At 35.1% G+C, this 18,932-nt stretch overlaps 4 protein-coding genes across 4 annotated transcripts; 3 read left to right on the plus strand and 1 right to left on the minus strand.

The window, feature by feature from the left end:
- The first annotated feature begins 5,921 nt into the window (after window positions 1–5,921).
- On the plus strand, window positions 5,922–8,007 carry LOC106293752 (protein CYPRO4-like). The gene is made up of 2 exons (XM_013729400.1): window positions 5,922–7,522; window positions 7,705–8,007. The coding sequence occupies exons 1-2, from the start codon at window positions 5,984–5,986 to the stop codon at window positions 8,005–8,007; spliced, it is 1,842 nt and encodes a 613-aa protein (XP_013584854.1). The 5' UTR covers window positions 5,922–5,983.
- A 1,149-nt stretch (window positions 8,008–9,156) lies between these two features.
- Window positions 9,157–11,382, minus strand: LOC106293623 (probable glutamate dehydrogenase 3). The gene is made up of 9 exons (XM_013729295.1): window positions 11,024–11,382; window positions 10,841–10,954; window positions 10,548–10,769; window positions 10,388–10,462; window positions 10,194–10,310; window positions 9,836–10,086; window positions 9,682–9,757; window positions 9,529–9,615; window positions 9,157–9,442 (listed from the first exon to the last, which is right to left on the minus strand). Exons 1-9 carry the CDS (start codon window positions 11,267–11,269, stop codon window positions 9,257–9,259), a joined length of 1,374 nt encoding a protein of 457 aa, XP_013584749.1. The 5' UTR covers window positions 11,270–11,382; the 3' UTR covers window positions 9,157–9,256.
- A 735-nt stretch (window positions 11,383–12,117) lies between these two features.
- Window positions 12,118–13,646, plus strand: LOC106293238 (adenylyl-sulfate kinase 3). The gene is made up of 7 exons (XM_013728891.1): window positions 12,118–12,225; window positions 12,316–12,467; window positions 12,581–12,730; window positions 12,880–12,998; window positions 13,077–13,161; window positions 13,251–13,297; window positions 13,405–13,646. Exons 2-7 carry the CDS (start codon window positions 12,359–12,361, stop codon window positions 13,504–13,506), a joined length of 612 nt encoding a protein of 203 aa, XP_013584345.1. The 5' UTR covers window positions 12,118–12,225; window positions 12,316–12,358; the 3' UTR covers window positions 13,507–13,646.
- Window positions 13,647–14,209: 563 nt separating this feature from the next.
- Window positions 14,210–17,352, plus strand: LOC106343473 (glutamyl-tRNA reductase-binding protein, chloroplastic). Its single transcript, XM_013782699.1, has 12 exons — window positions 14,210–14,924; window positions 15,199–15,261; window positions 15,416–15,502; window positions 15,623–15,721; window positions 15,881–15,976; window positions 16,066–16,131; window positions 16,224–16,314; window positions 16,406–16,473; window positions 16,552–16,617; window positions 16,740–16,790; window positions 16,867–16,931; window positions 17,049–17,352. Exons 1-12 carry the CDS (start codon window positions 14,763–14,765, stop codon window positions 17,104–17,106), a joined length of 972 nt encoding a protein of 323 aa, XP_013638153.1. The 5' UTR covers window positions 14,210–14,762; the 3' UTR covers window positions 17,107–17,352.
- Window positions 17,353–18,932: the final 1,580 nt, after the last annotated feature.

Below are 18,932 nucleotides of genomic sequence, written 5' to 3' on the forward strand. Positions count from 1 at the left end.
CAAACCTCTTTTACCTTCATCATATGTTAGTGAAGGGTGCAACTATGCATTAAAACAAAAATTTTAAATTTTTCTCAAAATCTGTGTGTTAACAACTCCTACGAAAATATTGAATTTTTCGGTAAATGCTCTATATACTGAATTCGATGATCTTTAGTGTTGTTTTAAAATTAATAAACACATTCTACATTTGTATTAATGTATATTAAACTCTATTTTATGATACATGGGCATTGTTTTAATTTTTTGTCAATTAATTTAGTAAAACTTCATAATACTCTCTAAATTGGTTGTCTAACCATTATAAAATCGCTATTTTCTAGAGAAACAGAAACGGCAAAAGTTTCAAATCTCTTTGACCTTCATCATATGTTAGTGAAGGATGAAACTATGTATTAAAACATAATTTTCATGTTTTTTTAATTTTTTCAAAATCAATGTGTTAATCCCTACGAAAATATTGAATTTTTCGGTGAATGCTCTATATAATGAAGCCTATGATCTTTAGTGTTGTTTTAAATATTTTAAACACATTCTACATTTATATTAATGTATATTAAACTCTCTTTCATGGTACATGGGTATCTTTTAATTTTTAGTCAATTAATTAAGTAAAACTTCATAATACTTCCAAAATTGGTGGAATAACCAATATAAAATCGTTATTCTCTATAAAAACAGAGACAACAAAGGTTCCAAACCTCTTTGACCTTCATCATATGTTAGTGAAGGAACCAACTATGCATTAAAAAAGTATTTTCATATTTTTGATTTTTTCTCACGAAAATATTGAATTTTTTGGTAAATGCTCTATATACTGAAGCCTATGATCTTTAGTGTTGTTTTAAAATTTCTAAACACATTCCACATTTGTATTAATGTATATTAAACTCTCTTTCATGGTACGTGGGCATCATTTTAATTTTTTGTCAATTAATTTAGAAAAACTTCATACTACTCCCTATATTGGTGGACTAACCACTATAAAATCGTTATTTTCTAGAGAAACGGAGACAACAAAAGTTTCAAACCTCTTTGATATTCATCATATGATAATGATTGATGCAACTATGCATTAAAACAGTATTTTCATATTTTTGAAATTTTCTTTCTACATTTATATTAATATATATTAAACTCTCTTTCATGGTACATGGGCATCTTTTAATTTTTTTGTCAATTAATTTAGTAAAACTTCATAATACTTACAAAATTGGTGTACTAACAACTATAAAATTGTTATTCTCTAGAAAAACAGAGACAACAAAGGTTCCAAACCTCTTTTACCTTCATCATATGTTAGTGAAGGGTGCACCTATGCATTAAAACAAAAATTTAAAAATTTTCTCAAAATCTATGTGTTAACAACTCCTACGAAAATATTGAATTTTTCGGTAAATGCCCTATATACTGAATCCTATGATCTTTAGTGTTGTTTTAAAATTAATAATCACATTCTACATTTGTATTAATGTATATTAAACTCTATTTTATGATACATGGGCATTGTTTTAATTTTTTGTCAATTAATTTAGTAAAACTTCATAATACTCTCTAAATAGGTTTTCTAACCACTATAAAATCGCTATTTTCTAGAGAAACAGAGACGGCAAAAGTTTCAAATCTCTTTGACCTTCATCATATGTTAGTCAAGGATGAAACTATGTATTAAAACATAATTTTCATTTTTTTTTAATTTTTTCAAAATCTATGTGTTAATCCTTACGAAAATATTGAATTTTTCGGTGAATGCTCTATATAATGAAGCCTATGAACTTTATTGTTGTTTCAAAAATTCTAAACACATTCTACATTTATATTAATATATATTAAACTCTCTTTCATGGTACATAGGCATCGTTTTAATTTTTTTGTCAATTAATTTAGTAAAACTTCATAATACTTACAAAATTGGTGTACTAACAACTATAAAATTGTTATTCTCTAGAAAAACAGAGACAACAAAGGTTCCAAACCTCTTTTACCTTCATCATATGTTAGTGAAGGGTTTAAAATTTATAAACACATTCTACATTTCAATTAATGTATAATAAATTCTTTTTCATGGTACATTGACATCGTTTTAATTTCTTGTCAATTAATTTAGTAAAACTTCATAATATTCTCTAAGTTGGTGGATTAACCACCATAAAATCATTATTTTCTAGAGAAACGGAGACAACAAAAGTTCCAAACCTATTTGACCTTCATCATATGTTAGTGAAAGATGCAACTATGCATTAAAACAGTTTTTTCATATTTTTGAATTTTTTTTAAAATCTATGTGTTAACCCCCCCCACGAAAATATTGATTTTTTCGGTAAATGCTATATATACTGAAGCCTATGATCTTTAGTTTTGTTTTAAAATTTCTAAACACATTCTACATTTGTATTAATGTATATTAAACTCTCTTTCATGGTACATGAGCATCATTTTAATTTTTTGTCAATTAATTTAGTAAAACTTCATAATACTCCCTAAATTGGTGGATTAACCACTGTAAAATCGCTATTTTCTAGAGAAACGGAGACAACAAAAGTTCTAAACCTCATTGACATTCATCATATGTTAGTGAAGGATGCAACTATGTATTAAAGAATTATTTTCATATTTTTTTAATTTTTTCAAAATCTATGTGTTAATCCCTACGAAAATATTGAATTTTTCGGTGAATGCTCTATATAATGAAGCCTATGATCTTTAGTGTTGTTTTAAAAATTCTAAACACATTCTGCATTTATATTAATGTACATTTATATTAATGTATATTAAACTCTCTTTCATGGTACATGGGCATCGTTTTAATTTTGTTTCAATTAATTTAGTAAAACTTCATAATACTCCCTAAATTGGTGGACAATATAAAATCGTTATTCTCTAGAAAAACAGAGACAACAAAGGTTATAAACCTCTTTGACATCATCATATGTTAGTGAAGGATGCAACTATGCATTGAAGAAGTATTTTCATATTTTTGAATTTTTCTCAAAATCTATGTGTTAACCCCCTACGAAAATATTGAATTTTCGGTAAATGCTCTATATAATGAAGCCTATGATCTTTAGTGTTGTTTTAAAAATTCTAAACACATTCTGCATTTATATTAATGTACATTTATATTAATGTATATTAAACTCTCTTTCATGGTACATGAGCATCATTTTAATTTTTTGTCAATTAATTTAGTAAAACTTCATAATACTGGTTTCAAACCTCTTTGACCATCATCATATATTAGTATATGAGGCAACTATGCATTAAAGCAATATTGTTATATTAATTTAAATTTTTCTCAAAATCTATGTGTTAACAACTCCTACGAAAATATTGAATTTTTACGTTAAACGCTCTATATACTGAAGCCTAAAATTTTTAATGTTGTTTTAGAATTTCTAACCACATTCTAAGTTTTTATTAATGTATGTTAAACTCTCTTTCATGGTATATGGAAATCGTTATAAAATGTTTATCAATTAATTTAGTAGAACTTCATAATACTCCCTAAATCGGTGGAATAACCACTATAAAGTCGCTATTTTCTTGAAAAACGAGGACAACAAAGGCTCCAAACCTCTTTCGGCATCATCATATGTTAGTGCATGATGCAATTATGCATTAAAACAATATTCAAAATCTATTTGTTAATCCCTACGAAAATATTGAATTTTTCGGTGAATGCTCTATATAATGAAGCCTATGATCTTTAGTATTGTTTTAAAATTTATAAACACATTCTACATTTGTATTAATGTATTTTAAACTCTCTTTCATGGTACATGAGCTAGCATCGTTTTAATTTCCTAAATCCTTTTAAACTTTATAATCATTTTTAAAAATTCAATGAAAATTTGAAAATTAAAATATTAAGGCCTCAATACTTTTTCAATACAAATTTCAAAATTAACATATTTATGTATTTTATATGGTATATAGTTTAATTTAAATAATATCAAATATATATATATATATATATATATATAAATAATCTGAATATTTATTAAATGATACTTCATATTCATATGATTTTATGATCATTTGTATCTTTTTATAACAAAAAAATAAAAGTATTGTTCACAAAAATTTTATTGTAAAACTTTTAAATATTTTAGTAATTTATAGCCGTTTTAAAAAATTCAAAATATAATATATAAGAAAAAAATATAGATTTTTATTATATAGATAATGTGATTGTTTAATTTATTTTAATATAAATTAAACAAAAATAGTGGAGGATGCAAAACTATTATCAAATCTTTATTATTCAAAATCATTAATTGTCATATATATGTTAATCATATTATATAATTTCGTAGCTTTTATTTAAGGAAAGAATGAATAATATTCTTTTATGCACTTCTAACCAATTTGATGGTTAATTTAGTAAAAAATATAAATATATATTTAGATGGACCAATATGTTTTTTCTAAAAAAATTGAGAATTATTCTATTGATGACACGTGGCTACACTCAAAGGTTGTAATGCTCTTCGATTAATATATAATAGATATTAATATATAAGGGATATTTGAAATATTACATGAGACTGGACAGAAAGATTAACTCAAGCAAACACCAGCCGAGAGTCATCAAAAATCAAACTTCCATTGTAGACAAAATTGTGAGCTTTTTGATTCTTAGACAAAAAAAAAAGAGATGGTTTTCTTCGGTATGCTGTATGCTCAAGCAAACCAGAGATATCGATTCCATTCCTTTTCTTGATTGCTCCTGTGATATCACTCACTGCTACAATCTTCCTACCCTTCTCATTAATCAACAGAGACAGAATGAGTTTGATGATACTGCGTGAAGTGTAATAGAGTTTTAAAAGTGTAATAGAGTGGATCCTGGATGAAGAATCACTGTCCAGCTATGCTTAGGCCTGGGCGTTCGGGTACCCGTTGGCATTCGGGTCGGATTTTTCGAGGTTTTCGGATTTTCGGGTTTACGCTTCTAGGTCCCATACTAAAATTTTATTAGTACTGGTCGGGTTCGGATAATAACACTTCGGGTTCGGTTCAAAATTGTATTGCATCATAAAACCCATAAACTAATCATATATCGTACGGATTCGGGTTATATCGGTTCGGTTCGGATATAACCAAAGTAAAAAACAAAATTTTTGAAGTAAAACATAAAGAAAAACATCTAAATTAAATAAAAATTAATCTATCACATATAAAATTGATAAAATAACAATAAAATGTTAAATCAAGCATGAAAACAAACATCATTTGTAAAAAATATGTATTGCCTTATAGAGAGTAGACTTTTTATTTCAATGAGCAAATTATAAAATACTTATTTATAACTAATTGTGTACTTAAAGCATTTATTAGAATTTTAATATTTATTATTATATATAATATTACCACAAATATTGAATTTAATAATTGGAATACTTATATATATTTCAAAATAATTATATTGACTATTAATTTCGGATTTTTCGGGTTACCCGTTCGGGTTCGGTTAATAACACTTCGGGTTCGGATATTTTTTGTACCACCATGCAAGACCCGTTCGGGTATTTTTACGTTTCGGATCGGATAACGGGTCGGGTTTTTCGGTTTGGGTTCGGTTCGGATTTCGGGTTCCGGATTTTATGCCCATGCCTAGCTATGCTCTTTCCATGTTCTTTTTTGGATCTTTTAAATTGGGTTTTAAAAGTGTAATAGAGTGGGCTTGGCTTGTTCCCTCCCCCCCCTCCTCTCTTGCCACCTTAATATTATATACAGTAAAAAATTCAGTTAAAAGATAGATGAAATATCCATTTGAACTGGCTATCCCCGGTGTTTGATGATACTGCGTGAAGATTGTCACCGACTTTATATACCGGCTGTAGCCGGTTACCTCCAACTGCTTTAAAAGAAACCCTAATATTCAAATTTGGAACTTGCGCTCCTGTTTCTCCACCTCCACTTGGATCTTATCGCCTTGATTCACAGATCTTCTCCACCTCTATCTTTAGAGTTCTTCGAGATGGGATCAGCTCACAGTCAGGACGATCTAAAGATCTGTGAATCAGACGAGGAAGAAGAAGAGTTGGTGGACGATACCTTTGGTGATCGTCCTCTAAAATCTCCTTCATCACTAGACGAAGTTGAATCAAAGCTCAGAGCCTTGAAGCTGAAATACCCATCAACGGAGCAAGCAACTCCGAACTCGGTTGATCTTTTGCGCTACATCAATGGAAACACTCCCAAAGCCAAATGGATCACAGCTGAAAATTTCACCTCTTACTGCTTCGTCAAGACATACGACGAAGATGGAGGAGGAGATTCGGAGAAGGAATGGTGGGTTCTCAAGGTCGGGAGTAAGATCCGAGAGAAGGTCTCGGACGAAATGCGAATGAAGGCATGTAAAGATCAAAGAGTTGAATTCGTTGCTAATGGTGGATACTGGGCGTTGAGCTTCACGGCCGCCAGCGGTGAAGACCTCACCGCCGCCTTTGTAAGCAGCTTTAACAATTGCTTGTTTGAGAACAATCATGGTGTTGAGTTGAACGAAGCTGGTTTAGCTAGCATCTTTGAGAAAGATTTCATTGGGTGGGCCAGTCCTGAAGCTGCTGCTGATGATTCCATGTGGGAAGAAGCTGATGATATTTTGCTTCAGAGCCCACAATCCGCAACTCCAAAGGACCTTACTAAGGCTTTTGAGCAAGCTGCTACGAGTGAGGAGGGCATACATAGCTTAGCTCTAGGTGCTTTGGATAACAGTTTTCTTGTGGGTGATTCTGGTATTCAAGTTTTCAAGAACATGAGGCAAGGGGTTCATGGGACAGGTGTTTGTGTTAACTTTGAGGCTGCTTACGGCTCAGCACGGAAGAAGAAGGCTCTTCTCATGAGAGCTGAGACCAACTTGTTGCTCATGAGTCAACAAAACCGAGGAATCCATCAGCTTGATATTGAAACTGGCAAGGTTATTTCCGAATGGAAGTTTGAGAAAGATGGAGTGGATATCTCTATGAGTGACATTACTAATGATGGTAAAGGTGCTCAACTGGACCCATCTGGATCCACCTTTCTTGGTTTGGACAGAAACAGGCTTTGCAGGTGGGATATGCGTGACCCATATGGGGTGGTTCAGGATCTTGCTACTGCGAATAATGCCCCACTAGTCTTGACTTGGGCTCAGGGGCATCAGTTTTCTAGAGGGACTGACTTCAGCTGCTTTGCAACTACTGGTGATGGCTCACTTGTTGCTGGCTCTTTTGATGGGCAGATTAGACTCTACACAAAAGGGGGCACTTTGAAGAAGGCTATGACGGCTTTCCCTGGACTTGGTGCGCCTGTGACTCATGTGGACGCTACTTACGATGGGAAATGGATAGTTGGTACAACTGATACGTATCTGATTGTTATCTCTACCCTTTTCACTGATAAGGCTGGTAAGACAAAGACTGGCTTTGAGGGTTCCATGGGAAATAAGATGGCTGCACCAAGGTTGCTGAAGCTAACACCTCTCCACGCCCATTTAGCTGGGTCCAACAACAAGTTCCGCAATGCCCAGTTTTCATGGGTAAGCAAAACTCTAGTTGTAGTTTCCCAACATTTTCCTCTAGAATAGAACTTGTCTTTTTTCAGTTTGTCCCACAGTTTTCAAATTACATACAGGTTATAGTGTTCTTCTGTTGCCTGGTGTTTCTGTTTTTAGTCCGTCTTAAGTTTATCCTTTGGTGGTAAAATTCGATATTTATATAGGTAACGGAGGATGGGAAACAAGAGCGTCATGTTGTGGCAACTGTTGGCAAATTCAGTGTGATATGGAACTTTCAGCAAGTGAAGGATGGATCTCACGAATGCTACCATGAGCAGGAAGGGCTGAAGAAATGCTATTGCTACAAGATAGTCCTGAGAAATGAATCTATTGTGGACAGCCGTTTCATGAACGACAACTCTGCAGTCTCTGGTTCATCTGAAGCGCCTCTGGTCATTGCAACTCCCATGAAAGTCAGCTCTTTCAGCTTATCCAGCAAGAGAGGAAGCAAGCAAGCAAGTGCTTGACCATTAGTTTATAAAAATTATTATAATTGTTTGGTATAAAAAAGTGTTTGTTGCTAATTATTAATCATGTAATACAAAAAATATAATATATTAAAACAATGGACAATATAAATGAGAGAACTAAAAAAAATCAGTTTTTTTTTGTTCAAGTCAAATACATATAATGTTTTTTTGAAAAAAAATAATACATATGATGCTTTTGACACCAAATGCCAAATAGCTAAAATATATAGATGGAGTATATCTTAAAGAAATATATATATATATATATACACATAATAAGAGCCTATTAGAAAAGAAAATAAATATATCACATAGAACTGTTTGCCACCAGGAGATTGGTTAATGGAAGATTATCTTAAGGAAAATATATGCAAAAAAACATATATAAACAACTAGAATGAATTTTAAAATATGGCTTACATATTCTTAAGAATTAAATCAAATTATAAAATATTGTCAAAGACTAAATTACATTATTTTATATGGTTAAGTTGTCAAGTCTAAATCAAGACTTTGTGGCGGTGTGTTGAGTCAATATTTAGCTGTTGTTATGTGTTATCTATTTGTTAATTATTCAAGTTAAATCAAGACTTTGTGAAAGAGTATCTAGTTTCTGAATCTTTTCATCCATTCTTTTCAATCTAGTATTTGTTAAGTATTCAAGTTTATTAAGTATTCAAGTTAAATCAAGGTTCATTCTTTTCATTCATTACCGAACATAACTCAATTTTCCTAATAGATTGAAGCTAAGCCATATGTGCTTGCATGCACCAAATTAAAGACTGTCCTCTATAACGACTACATGTCAAGTAGTTGTGTTCTTGCTATTTTGTGATTCCAATAGAGAAATTTGATTCTTTTGTTTTCTTCGGTATAGTGTTATTATCAATAAGTCATTAGGGTTGTTTGTCGTTCTGTCTCTCAAGTAGTACTAGTTAAGTATTATTGGATATGTTACACGTATTAATCCAATGCAAGAGCATATAAATAAAGGTGTTAATGAATGTCAAACTTCCATTGTAGACAAAAATAGGGAGCTTTTTTATTTTTTAGACAATAAAATGAGATGGTTTTTTTTTTTTTAGTTTCTAAATTCTTCTCATACTCTATTTGCTTTAACCAATGGAGTTTTTTAAAAAATGCATCTAATTAGCTTCCATTGATAGAATTTTTTTAAAGATTACAGAGCAAATCAACAATAGGTAAGGATTGTATGAGTTCTTATTACTGAACTTCCAAGGGGATCTCATGATCCCCAGCCTCTGATAACGGTAGCTTGAGCCACACGGTTAACACCTAGGGAGAAAGCTCCCATACGGAGATCACATGAGTGAGTCTTACACATCTCTTTCAAATCTTTGAAGCCGCGAGTCATGTAACTCTTTAGCTCCTTGTTCACCTTTTCCTCATCCCACATGAATCCTTGTATGTTCTGCACATACACACACAGACAGTACGAGAATCAGTGTTTTGATCGATTGAGTTACATGTTCTGCCTTATTGGTTTGAGTGTCGTACCTGAACCCATTCGAAGTAACTTACAATGACTCCTCCTGAGTTTGCGTATATGTCTGGAAGAATCACAACACCTTTCTTCCTCAATATCTGCAGAGAAGGATAACACATATAGTCTCTGTCACAGAGTTAGAACAAAGAATCACATTCTCGAACCTCGTCAGCTTCAGGATCAGTTGGGTGATTAGCACCTTCAATGACGAACTTTGCTTTAATCTCATTAGCATTTTCCCTACACAACCAAACTCAGAGTTCAAAATGAAGTTCTATAGAAAAAGATTAACTTGTCTAGCAAGAAACTATCGAAAACCTGTGGATGACGCCACCTAGGGCTGCGGGGATCAAGATATCACAATCTTCAACAAGAACTGAATCAGGATCGATAGCATCAGCACCATCAAACCCTTTGACTCCTATGTTTTCTTCGGTATGCTCGATCAAACCAGAGATATCGATTCCATTCTTGTTCTTGATTGCTCCTGTGACGTCGCTCACCGCCACAATCTTCCCTCCCTTTTCATTTATCAACTTCGCCGCCCAAGAACCCACATTCCCAAAACCCTAAAAAAACAGAGACAGTATGAGTGTCTTCACACGCAAGCAACTAGAAACTTATCAATAAGTGCCTTCCCACGCAAGCAACTGAAAACTTATCACCTTTTTAATACCTGGATGACGAATCTCTGTCCAGCTATGCTCTTTCCATGTTCGTTGAGTAGAGCTTCTGTTGCGAACAACACTCCTCTTCCTGTGGCAGCATCTCTCCCAAGAGATCCACCAAGATCCTGCTCAAAACATCATCCTCAACTCAGTAACCATATAAACCAAAACCGATCTATATCTCGTTAGAACATGCACTTACAATTGGTTTGCCGGTCACAATAGCAGGAGAGTGTCCGTGAAATTTCGAGTATTCATCAAGAATCCACGCCATTGTCTTTACAAAAATGCATAATTATATTCAGACAACATCAACATATAAGTACAAGAAATAAGATTTTAAATGATGATATTTACAAAACCTGAGGACCGGTTCCCATATCAGGAGCAGGAACATCGGTATGAATACCAATGAGGTCATGGATTTTTTGTGTGAAAACTCGAGTCAAACGTTCGAGCTCTGAGATGCTTAGCTCGCTCGGGTCACAACCAATCCCTCCTTTGGCTCCACCGTAAGGTATTTTAGCCACAGCTGTTTTCCATGTCATGAGTTGAGCCAATGCGTTTACTTCATCCGGTTCCACCTGTCAATATCCGGTTTAGTTCATACCGTATCAGATTTGCTTGGTTTACATGAAATAAATTTAAAGCAAACCTCTGGATGATATCTGATGCCACCTTTCATGGGACCTCTTGCATTGTCGTGTTGGACTCTGAATCCAATGAATGATGCAAGAGTTCCATCGTCTTTCGGTATGGTACATTCCACCTGCAACGATTGGTTATATTCCCGGTTAAGTAATTTTTAACCGGATCGGTAAGAAAACAGATAACAGACCTTGATTTCTCTGAAGGGAATGAGAAGACTTTGCTCGAGCTTTGAGTCCAAACCAAGAAGCCTAGAAGCTAGCTTGAAGTTTCTGTTGGTTGCTGCTAAAGCGTTCATGGTGTTCTTATTTTTTGGTTTATTCGACTTTGATAAGAAAGCTACTGAAAAATGTGATTCTTGGTATTGCAAGTGTGTATATATATAGAGAGAGATACCTACAAACTTCGTGTTTGTGTTAGTGTATATATGCTTCATAAATTGGAAGAAGAAAATGATATTGTTTATGGTGGCACATAAATGAGAATTTGTATAAGGAAAATGAATAATCCAAATGATATGATAACCCCATAATTGATCCTGATTTTGAATCGTCACAGCAGTATGTCTTTTTTTAAGTAAACAATTATCACAAACACACATACATATATATACATAAATATTGTAGAATTCAGTAAAAGTATTTCTATATCCCCACACTTGAACATAGTTCATAGTAATGAATCTTGCATGTCATGAGATCTTTACGTGTCTTTTTTTTGTAAATGAGATCTTTACGTGTTATTGACTTATATTAGTCCCCCCTACATTTATATAACGTATACACTTCTGTGAGCAGTGACAAAATAAACGTATACACTTAGTGAGCTAGTAGCAAAACGAAAAAACGTATACATTTCTTACACATATTATAATATTCAGTTTTGATTGTAAATATTCTTCCCATATGGACAAATATATACATTCTTTCTAAGTAATCGAATCAGAATCTTTAGAGAATTAGATGAGGACACGAGAGGATACAACAAATCAAGAAACATTAAGAATTACAAGATTCCAATATCAAAGAATCTTTTGGAAAAGAGATTTGCTTCCACTATGTAATTGAATTTTACGTAGATTTCCACCAAGATTTATTTCCCTTTCGCTTTCCAAAAGAAGATATTAAATATGGTAAGAACATTGACCGTAACAATTTAGGAAACTTGACTGCGGCCTTGAATGGGCTTTAGCCTATTATTTTTTCCCCAAATAATGTGCCCAATAAACTAATCTCTAAGTGAAAAAGTAACAAGTCTCGAGGGACTGAGTCTTTGTTATTGCCATGTGTCCCACTGTTGTCTCCAACTGTCTGCCACTCCCGTTAATGTCGGTTCTCGTCTCCCCACTCACAATGACCCCCAAAAAATAGAGGAGAAGGAACAAAGCAAAAGGTAAACAAAGGAACAAACAACATTATTATATCTTTGTGAAATTTCAAGAAGACTGGTCATGTTTAATTGTTTTTGAACGTGTCTTTGCAGCTTAATAGCAGTTTCTAGTGGTTAAGCAGGAAGGGTTTTGAGAATGTCGACAAACATATTTTGGCAAGAATCACCCATTGGGAAAACTGAAAGGCAGAAGCTGCTAAACCAGAAGGGTTGTGTGGTGTGGATCACAGGCCTCAGTGGCTCAGGTCAATCTCCTTAACAACAATCTTATCTTTGATTTGTAAATGTCTAAAGTTCTTCTTATGTTACATAAGTCTCTCTGTCTGAATATGAAATTTTAAGCGTGAAACTTACGCAGGAAAAAGCACGTTGGCTTGCTCGCTAAGCAGAGAGTTGTACACCCGGGGAAAGCTATCTTACATTCTTGATGGGGATAACCTTCGTCACGGTTTGAACAAAGATCTCGGTTTCAAGGCAGAGGATAGAGTGGAAAATATACGCAGAGTTGGTAAGTAAATAGTTGCATATTATCTTTTAAATTAGGTTTATGAAAGTCTGAATCCTAAGAAGGTTATAAGCCCAAATGAAAATAGTTAAAAAAAGGGTTTCTCATAGTATTAGTAAACCAAACCAGTTTGTGTATTAACCTAACCGCAGGAGAAGTAGCCAAGCTCTTTGCTGATGCTGGTTTGATCTGCATTGCCAGCCTCATATCTCCTTATAGGAAAGACCGTGACGCTTGTAGGGAATTGATGCAGGGCTCATCTTTTATCGAGGCAAGCCATTCACATTCAGACTTTTTCATCTTAAAAAAAAAACATATTGTTTGATGTTGTGTGGCATAAACTATTTAGGTGTACATGAACATGTCTCTACAATTGTGTGAAGCAAGAGACCCTAAAGGATTATACAAGCTTGCACGTGCGGGAAAGATCAAAGGTGAGATAACATAAGCTTCCATATCATAACAGAGGATAACACATTGCTTCCGTATCATTTGAATCATTAACAAAAGGCTTTTTGTGCAGGTTTCACAGGAATAGATGATCCATACGAATCTCCCTTGAATTGTGAGGTATATGATCCATGTGAATATATATGATTATTCTTCAAGTAACCTGTGTGTGAAAATGTTTCTCTGTGTCTTTTTTCTTTTTTGTTGTTGTGATGTTTTGATAATAGATAGAGCTGAAAGAGAAGGAAGGAGAGTGTCCTTCCCCTGTAACTATGGCAGAGGAAGTCATCGCTTATTTAGAAGCCAAAGGCTTCCTTCAAAACCAGTAACCACCACCAGAATCCAACCAAGTCACATTTGATTTTCCTTTTTTTTTTTAATAAGTGTTGGCTGCTTTCTTTACGTTTATTCACTCTCCTGAAACAATGCAAAGCAAAGTAGTTTGAACTATAAAAGACATGTTACAGCTTTCTTCCTTTGCAACGTTTATTTTTTTATATAATAAAAAGCAAACAAGTCATTCAACAGTAACAATCCTTTTTAGAGTTCCTGAAAATAATACTTTCATCACCATTAAACCGTTAGGCAGGAGGCCAGTTAACCGCAGCAATGAGATCTCTAGATTCAACACCAAATATAATTTTTATCAAAACCTGAGACTATAATTAGCTTTGAAATGCCCAAATGCAGCCTTGAAGATAAGCTTCCATGTCAGAATGAACTGAATATAAAGAACGTCTGCTATGAATAAGAACAAAAGCTTTGATCATTCCTTAAAGACCCAAGAGAAACCAGCAATAAGGATTCTGAGAATCAATTATTTGATCTTGAACCTTGTTGGCTTATATTTGGAACTGAAAAATATGTAGCACCTTCAAAGATTAGCCCGAACTGATTAATTTTTAAATTAGAATAGTGAAGAAATGGGTTTCAGAATTAACTTTAATTTCTTTAAGGATTTATTTGAAAAGTTTGCGAAAATAGAGGGGTTTATTTGTTATTTTCCTCTGTTTTCAGACCGTGAGTTCGGTAATTAAACAAACAAAAAAAAAACGAAACAGAACATAACTCGATCAACTTTTAAGAGAGAGAGATGGTGTTGAACAGTAGGTTGGTGGAGACAACAGTGAACATATCGACGGATCTATGGCAATACGTAGCTTGTAACCCCGAGAGGCTTCCTCGCGCCACCGTCCTCCGTTTCATCTTCTGCATCCCTCTCCTCCAGCTCCGCCGCCTCGCTTCCTCTCTCTGCTCCTACCTCTGCTTCGATCCCGATCGCCGCAATACTCACTCCGATTAATTTCCACGGCCACGGATCGTCAAATTAGCTCCTATATATATATATATATATTCCTATTCGTCTGTTATTTCGACTTTGATTTGGATTATTGTTTTTTCAGTTGCGTAATTTGTTTGTTTGTAACCGAAAGGAACATTATTAAAATTCGAATACCAAAATAAACCGGAAATATCAAAACAGACTCAAACCAAACCGGACTGTAAGGGGTTGTTTGTCTCATCGCACAGTAGAGAAGACGTGTAAACCAAACGAACATACATCGAAGGTTTCGTGAGGGAGAAGATGAAGTCGGTGGTTGCTCATTTCTCAACGCCTTTAATCACAGGAGCTAGATTCTTCTCTCCTACATGTCTTATTCAACGGCAATCGATCTCCACCGTCCGCTGTAGAAAGTCTTCCTCCTCTCTCACCGTGATGGCCTCAGCAGCTCAGTCTTCTTCTCAGGTACATGAAGTATAAGTTTAGGTGTTTTAAATGATGGATCTTTACTCTTGATTTTGGATTTATTTTTTTTTTTAATTTTGATTGGTGATTACTGCCTCGAGATGATTTTTCCACGAATCTTGCTTTTTTCTTCCTTTTTTTTTTCTCACTAGAGAAGGTAAAGTTTGAATTTTTAGATTCTAGTTTTGTCAGGATGATGTTGTGTATTTGGTAGCTTGAGCTCAATAGTTGAAAAGTTATAAACTTTGTCTCATATGTACTTTGTATCTATTAGGCTGTATCACCAGGGAATGCTAGCGGTGAGACGGATGTTTTCAAAATGATTCAAGCTCACGAGGTAACACACTAAAGAACACATTTTTATCCATGCTCGGCTCAATGTATCTATCTATCCCTATGATTTGATAACCATTCATCTTCTCAAGGGCGGCGTGGATGTGAATGTGTGTTTTAAACTAATTGATAAGCTGTTTGTCTCGTTTCCTTTCCAGGCGAAGGCTGCTCGTCTTTCTCGTGTTGAGGAAATAAGAACTGTGCTTAACGGTAGTGTTTGTGGTATGCTTTCCACTTTTTCTCAGGTGAGCTAGTTCTTTTTTTTTTTTTTTCTTCTATGCATATTAAAGGTTGTGATATATTGAGATTCTAGGATTCTTATTATTTGACGCTTGGCTATATCTGATTTACTGGAAATGGTGCAGAAGTATGAGGGTTATCCGTCAGGATCTATGGTTGATTTTGCATGTGATGCTGATGGTTCTCCGATTCTAGCAGTTAGTAGCTTGGCTGTCCATACAAAGGTTTGTTGCTTATTTTTAACCATATCCAGATTACTCATCTCTGTTTTGCTGCATTTTGGTGCTGTTTGACAGTTTGAGCCATAGTTTACATACTGACAATGTGTGGATTAGTATACTAAACAGACCTGACTCAGCTTTGTAATTCATCCCTGCTTGCAGAATCTATTAGCTAATCCAAAATGCTCACTACTGGTTGCTAGAGACCCGGAGGACAGGACCGGTTTGAGGATCACCCTACATGGTGATGCTGTGTTGGTATGTGTTTCTGCCTTGTTGCTTTATAAGTTATAAAAGAAATTACATTTTAAAACAGTGCTTCAGTGTTTGCTGTATGTATTATGTAGGTTTCTGACAATGACCAAGCGGCTGTTCGATCTGCCTATTTAGCCAAGCATCCCAATGCTTTCTGGGTAAACATCCTATCTTGCAATGTCTACAAAGACAAATGTATAATAACATCTCAATAAGTCAAGTGAACCTTTTCTTGTTAAAAACTGTGAAGGTTGATTTTGGGGACTTCAGCTTTATGAGGATTGAACCAAAAGTTGTCAGATTTGTTTCAGGGGTTGCAACTGCTTTTCTAGGATCTGGAGGTTTCTTTCCCACTTTATCTTCTTTATGCAATCCAGTTTATATGATCCTGCTCATTTTTATTTGCTTTTGCTCTGAGATCTCCCTTTGTAGAATTCAGCAAAGAGGAGTACCAAGCAGCCAAAGTAGATCCTATAGCTCAGTTTGCAAAGCCTGTAACGGTATATGTCAATTACATTATCTCATGAACAGATATCAGTAGATGCGTACTAAAAATCTCTTTTTTTTCATTTTGGCAGTCACACATGAACAAAGACCATGAAGAGGATACCATAGCCATTGTACACCATGCAACATCCATACCTGTAAGTATCTCACTATCTTAACCTTAGTCAACATAACCATGTAGTGTTCATTTAGTTCTATGTGATCTGGCTGAGCCTGGCGCTGTTTATATACATCACAATTAAACTTCCTTAAATGTCAGGTGGAGAGCGCCTTGATGCTGGATTTGGACAGCCTTGGTTTCAATGTGAAGGTGTGTTCTCTGAACACCAAAACCCTTTTTTTCTCATCCTTTAGTTCATAAACATATGTTCTCTTGTTCGTGACAGGCTACTCTTCAAGGGAACACCTTCAAGATCCGAGTTCCCTTCCCAAGACGCGCTCAAGACAGAAAGTAAGACCGCTCTGTGTAACATTTTGTTGTTGTTAAAAACTACTGGTACCGTTTACTATTCAGAGCGATCCAAAACTTGATGGAGTAACTCTTTTGGGATGGTGGTGGTGTTTACAGGGATGTGAAGACACTGATAGTGGAAATGCTTCAAGCTGCCAAGTCTGTTTCCAATTAGTGTTTTTGCTGAAACAAGCCCCAAGCAAATAAGTCTGTATCCACTCAGTTTGCCAAAGTAAAAGATGGAAAAGCTTCATGTCTTCTAAAGTTCCTGCTACTACTATTACACAGAAGGCTTCCTCCTTTACACATTTCTCAATCTTGTTATGAACAACACTTCAGTCTTGTAAATATCTGAAGAAGTCTAGAACAAAACCTGATACATGATAAAGTTATAAATTTGGATTTGTGAAGTTCCATTGGATGGAACCCTATGTATATATGCTTTTCAATTCATCCAGTAGAAGACAATGAAAAGCCATTTTTAAAAGTCGAGTAGAACTTGGCTTCCTTTAATCCTTTTCCGGTCAAAGCTATAGATTGATTCTTAGAATACGGTACAAACAATCTCATACTTGTCATTTCAGATGCCCCTTTGAGCTCGCACGGACATCGTCTGATGAGGGCCTCCCCTCCCCCTCAATGTTCCACGTAATATAAAAGAAAAATTTTGTCAGAAGAATGGAACCAAAAATACATTATTTGAAACACTAGTAAGTTACAATACGATTGTGTGCAAGTTACAACAACAAGCGCATATATTACCCAAATCGGCCCAGCCCGGCACAGCAGAAACCAGCTCAATTCTCATTAATTTATCCCACATCGGTTACTTAAAGTGAAAATCGTGTCTTTATATATAACGTTGGACGGATTGCCACTCAGGTGATGGTGGTCCCTTGCCTTGTGAAGAGGGTCATTTCAGATGCCCCTTTGAGCTCACACGGACATCGTCTGATGAGGGCCTCCCCTCCCCCTCAATGTTCCACGTAATATAAAAGAAAAATTTTGTCCGAAGAATGGAACCAAAAATACATTATTTGAAACACTAGTAAGTTACAATACGATTGTGTGCAAGTTACAACAACAAGCGCATACATTACCCAAATCAGTCCAGCCCGGCCCAGCAGAAATCAGCTCAATTCTCATTAATTTATCCCACATCGGTTACTTAAAGTGAAAATCGTGTCTTTATATATAACGTTGGACGCTTGACGGATTGCCACTCAGGTGATGGTGGTCCTTTGCCTTGTGAAGAGGGTCATTTCAGATGCCCCTTTGAGCTCGCACGGACATCGTCTGATGAGGGCCTCCCCCCCCTCCTCAATGTTCCACGTAATATAAAAGACAAATTATGTCAGAAGAATGGAACCAAAAATACATTATTTGAAACAGTAGTAAGTTACAATACGATTGTGTGCAAGTTACAACAACAAGCGCATACATTACCAAAATCGGCCCAGCCCGGCCCAACAGAAACCAGCTCAATTCTCATTAATTTATCCCACATCGGTTACTTAAAGTGAAAATCGTGTTTTTATATATAACGGTGGACGGATTGCCACACAGGTGATGGTGGTCCCTTTCCTTGTGAAGAGGGTCATTTCAGATGGCCCTTTGAGCTCGGACGGACATCGTCTGATGAGGGTCTCCCTTCCCCCTCAATGTTCCACGTAATATAAAAAAAAAATTATGTCAGAAGAATGGAACCAAAAATACATTATTTGAAACATTAGTAAGTTACAATACGATTGTGTGCAATTTACAACAACAAGCGCATGCATTACCTAAATCGGCCCAGCCCGGCCCAGCAGAAACCAGCTCAATTCTCATTAATTTATCCCACATCGGTTACTTAAAGTGAAAATCGTGTCTTTATATATAACGTTGGACGCTGGACGGATTGTTACTTAGGTGATGGTGGTCCCTTGCCTTGTGAAGAGGGTCATTTCAGATGCCCCTTTGAGCTCGCACGGACATCGTCTGATGAGGGCCTCCCCCCCC

The sequence above is a fragment of the Brassica oleracea genome, chromosome C5, assembly GCF_000695525.1.
Source record: "Brassica oleracea var. oleracea cultivar TO1000 chromosome C5, BOL, whole genome shotgun sequence".
NCBI classification, from domain to species: Eukaryota; Viridiplantae; Streptophyta; class Magnoliopsida; order Brassicales; family Brassicaceae; genus Brassica; species Brassica oleracea.

Excerpts from the sequence above, each read along its gene's own strand:
- LOC106293752 (XM_013729400.1), top strand. The coding sequence starts at position 5,984 with ATGGGATCAGCTCACAGTCAGGACGATCTAAAGATCTGTGAATCAGAC. Across the intron at positions 7,523-7,704 it reads GCAATGCCCAGTTTTCATGG|GTAACGGAGGATGGGAAACA; the intron begins GTAAGCAAAACT and ends ATATTTATATAG.
- LOC106343473 (XM_013782699.1), top strand. The coding sequence starts at position 14,763 with ATGAAGTCGGTGGTTGCTCATTTCTCAACGCCTTTAATCACAGGAGCT. Across the intron at positions 16,474-16,551 it reads AGTTTGCAAAGCCTGTAACG|TCACACATGAACAAAGACCA; the intron begins GTATATGTCAAT and ends TCATTTTGGCAG. Across the intron at positions 16,932-17,048 it reads AGACGCGCTCAAGACAGAAA|GGATGTGAAGACACTGATAG; the intron begins GTAAGACCGCTC and ends TGGTGTTTACAG.
- LOC106293238 (XM_013728891.1), top strand. The coding sequence starts at position 12,359 with ATGTCGACAAACATATTTTGGCAAGAATCACCCATTGGGAAAACTGAA. Across the intron at positions 13,162-13,250 it reads ACGTGCGGGAAAGATCAAAG|GTTTCACAGGAATAGATGAT; the intron begins GTGAGATAACAT and ends CTTTTTGTGCAG. Across the intron at positions 13,298-13,404 it reads AATCTCCCTTGAATTGTGAG|ATAGAGCTGAAAGAGAAGGA; the intron begins GTATATGATCCA and ends TTTTGATAATAG.
- LOC106293623 (XM_013729295.1), bottom strand. The coding sequence starts at position 11,269 with ATGAAGCATATATACACTAACACAAACACGAAGTTTGTAGGTATCTCT. Across the intron at positions 9,758-9,835 it reads CTAGGTGGCGTCATCCACAG|GGAAAATGCTAATGAGATTA; the intron begins GTTTTCGATAGT and ends TTGGTTGTGTAG. Across the intron at positions 9,443-9,528 it reads GTTACTTCGAATGGGTTCAG|AACATACAAGGATTCATGTG; the intron begins GTACGACACTCA and ends GTGTATGTGCAG.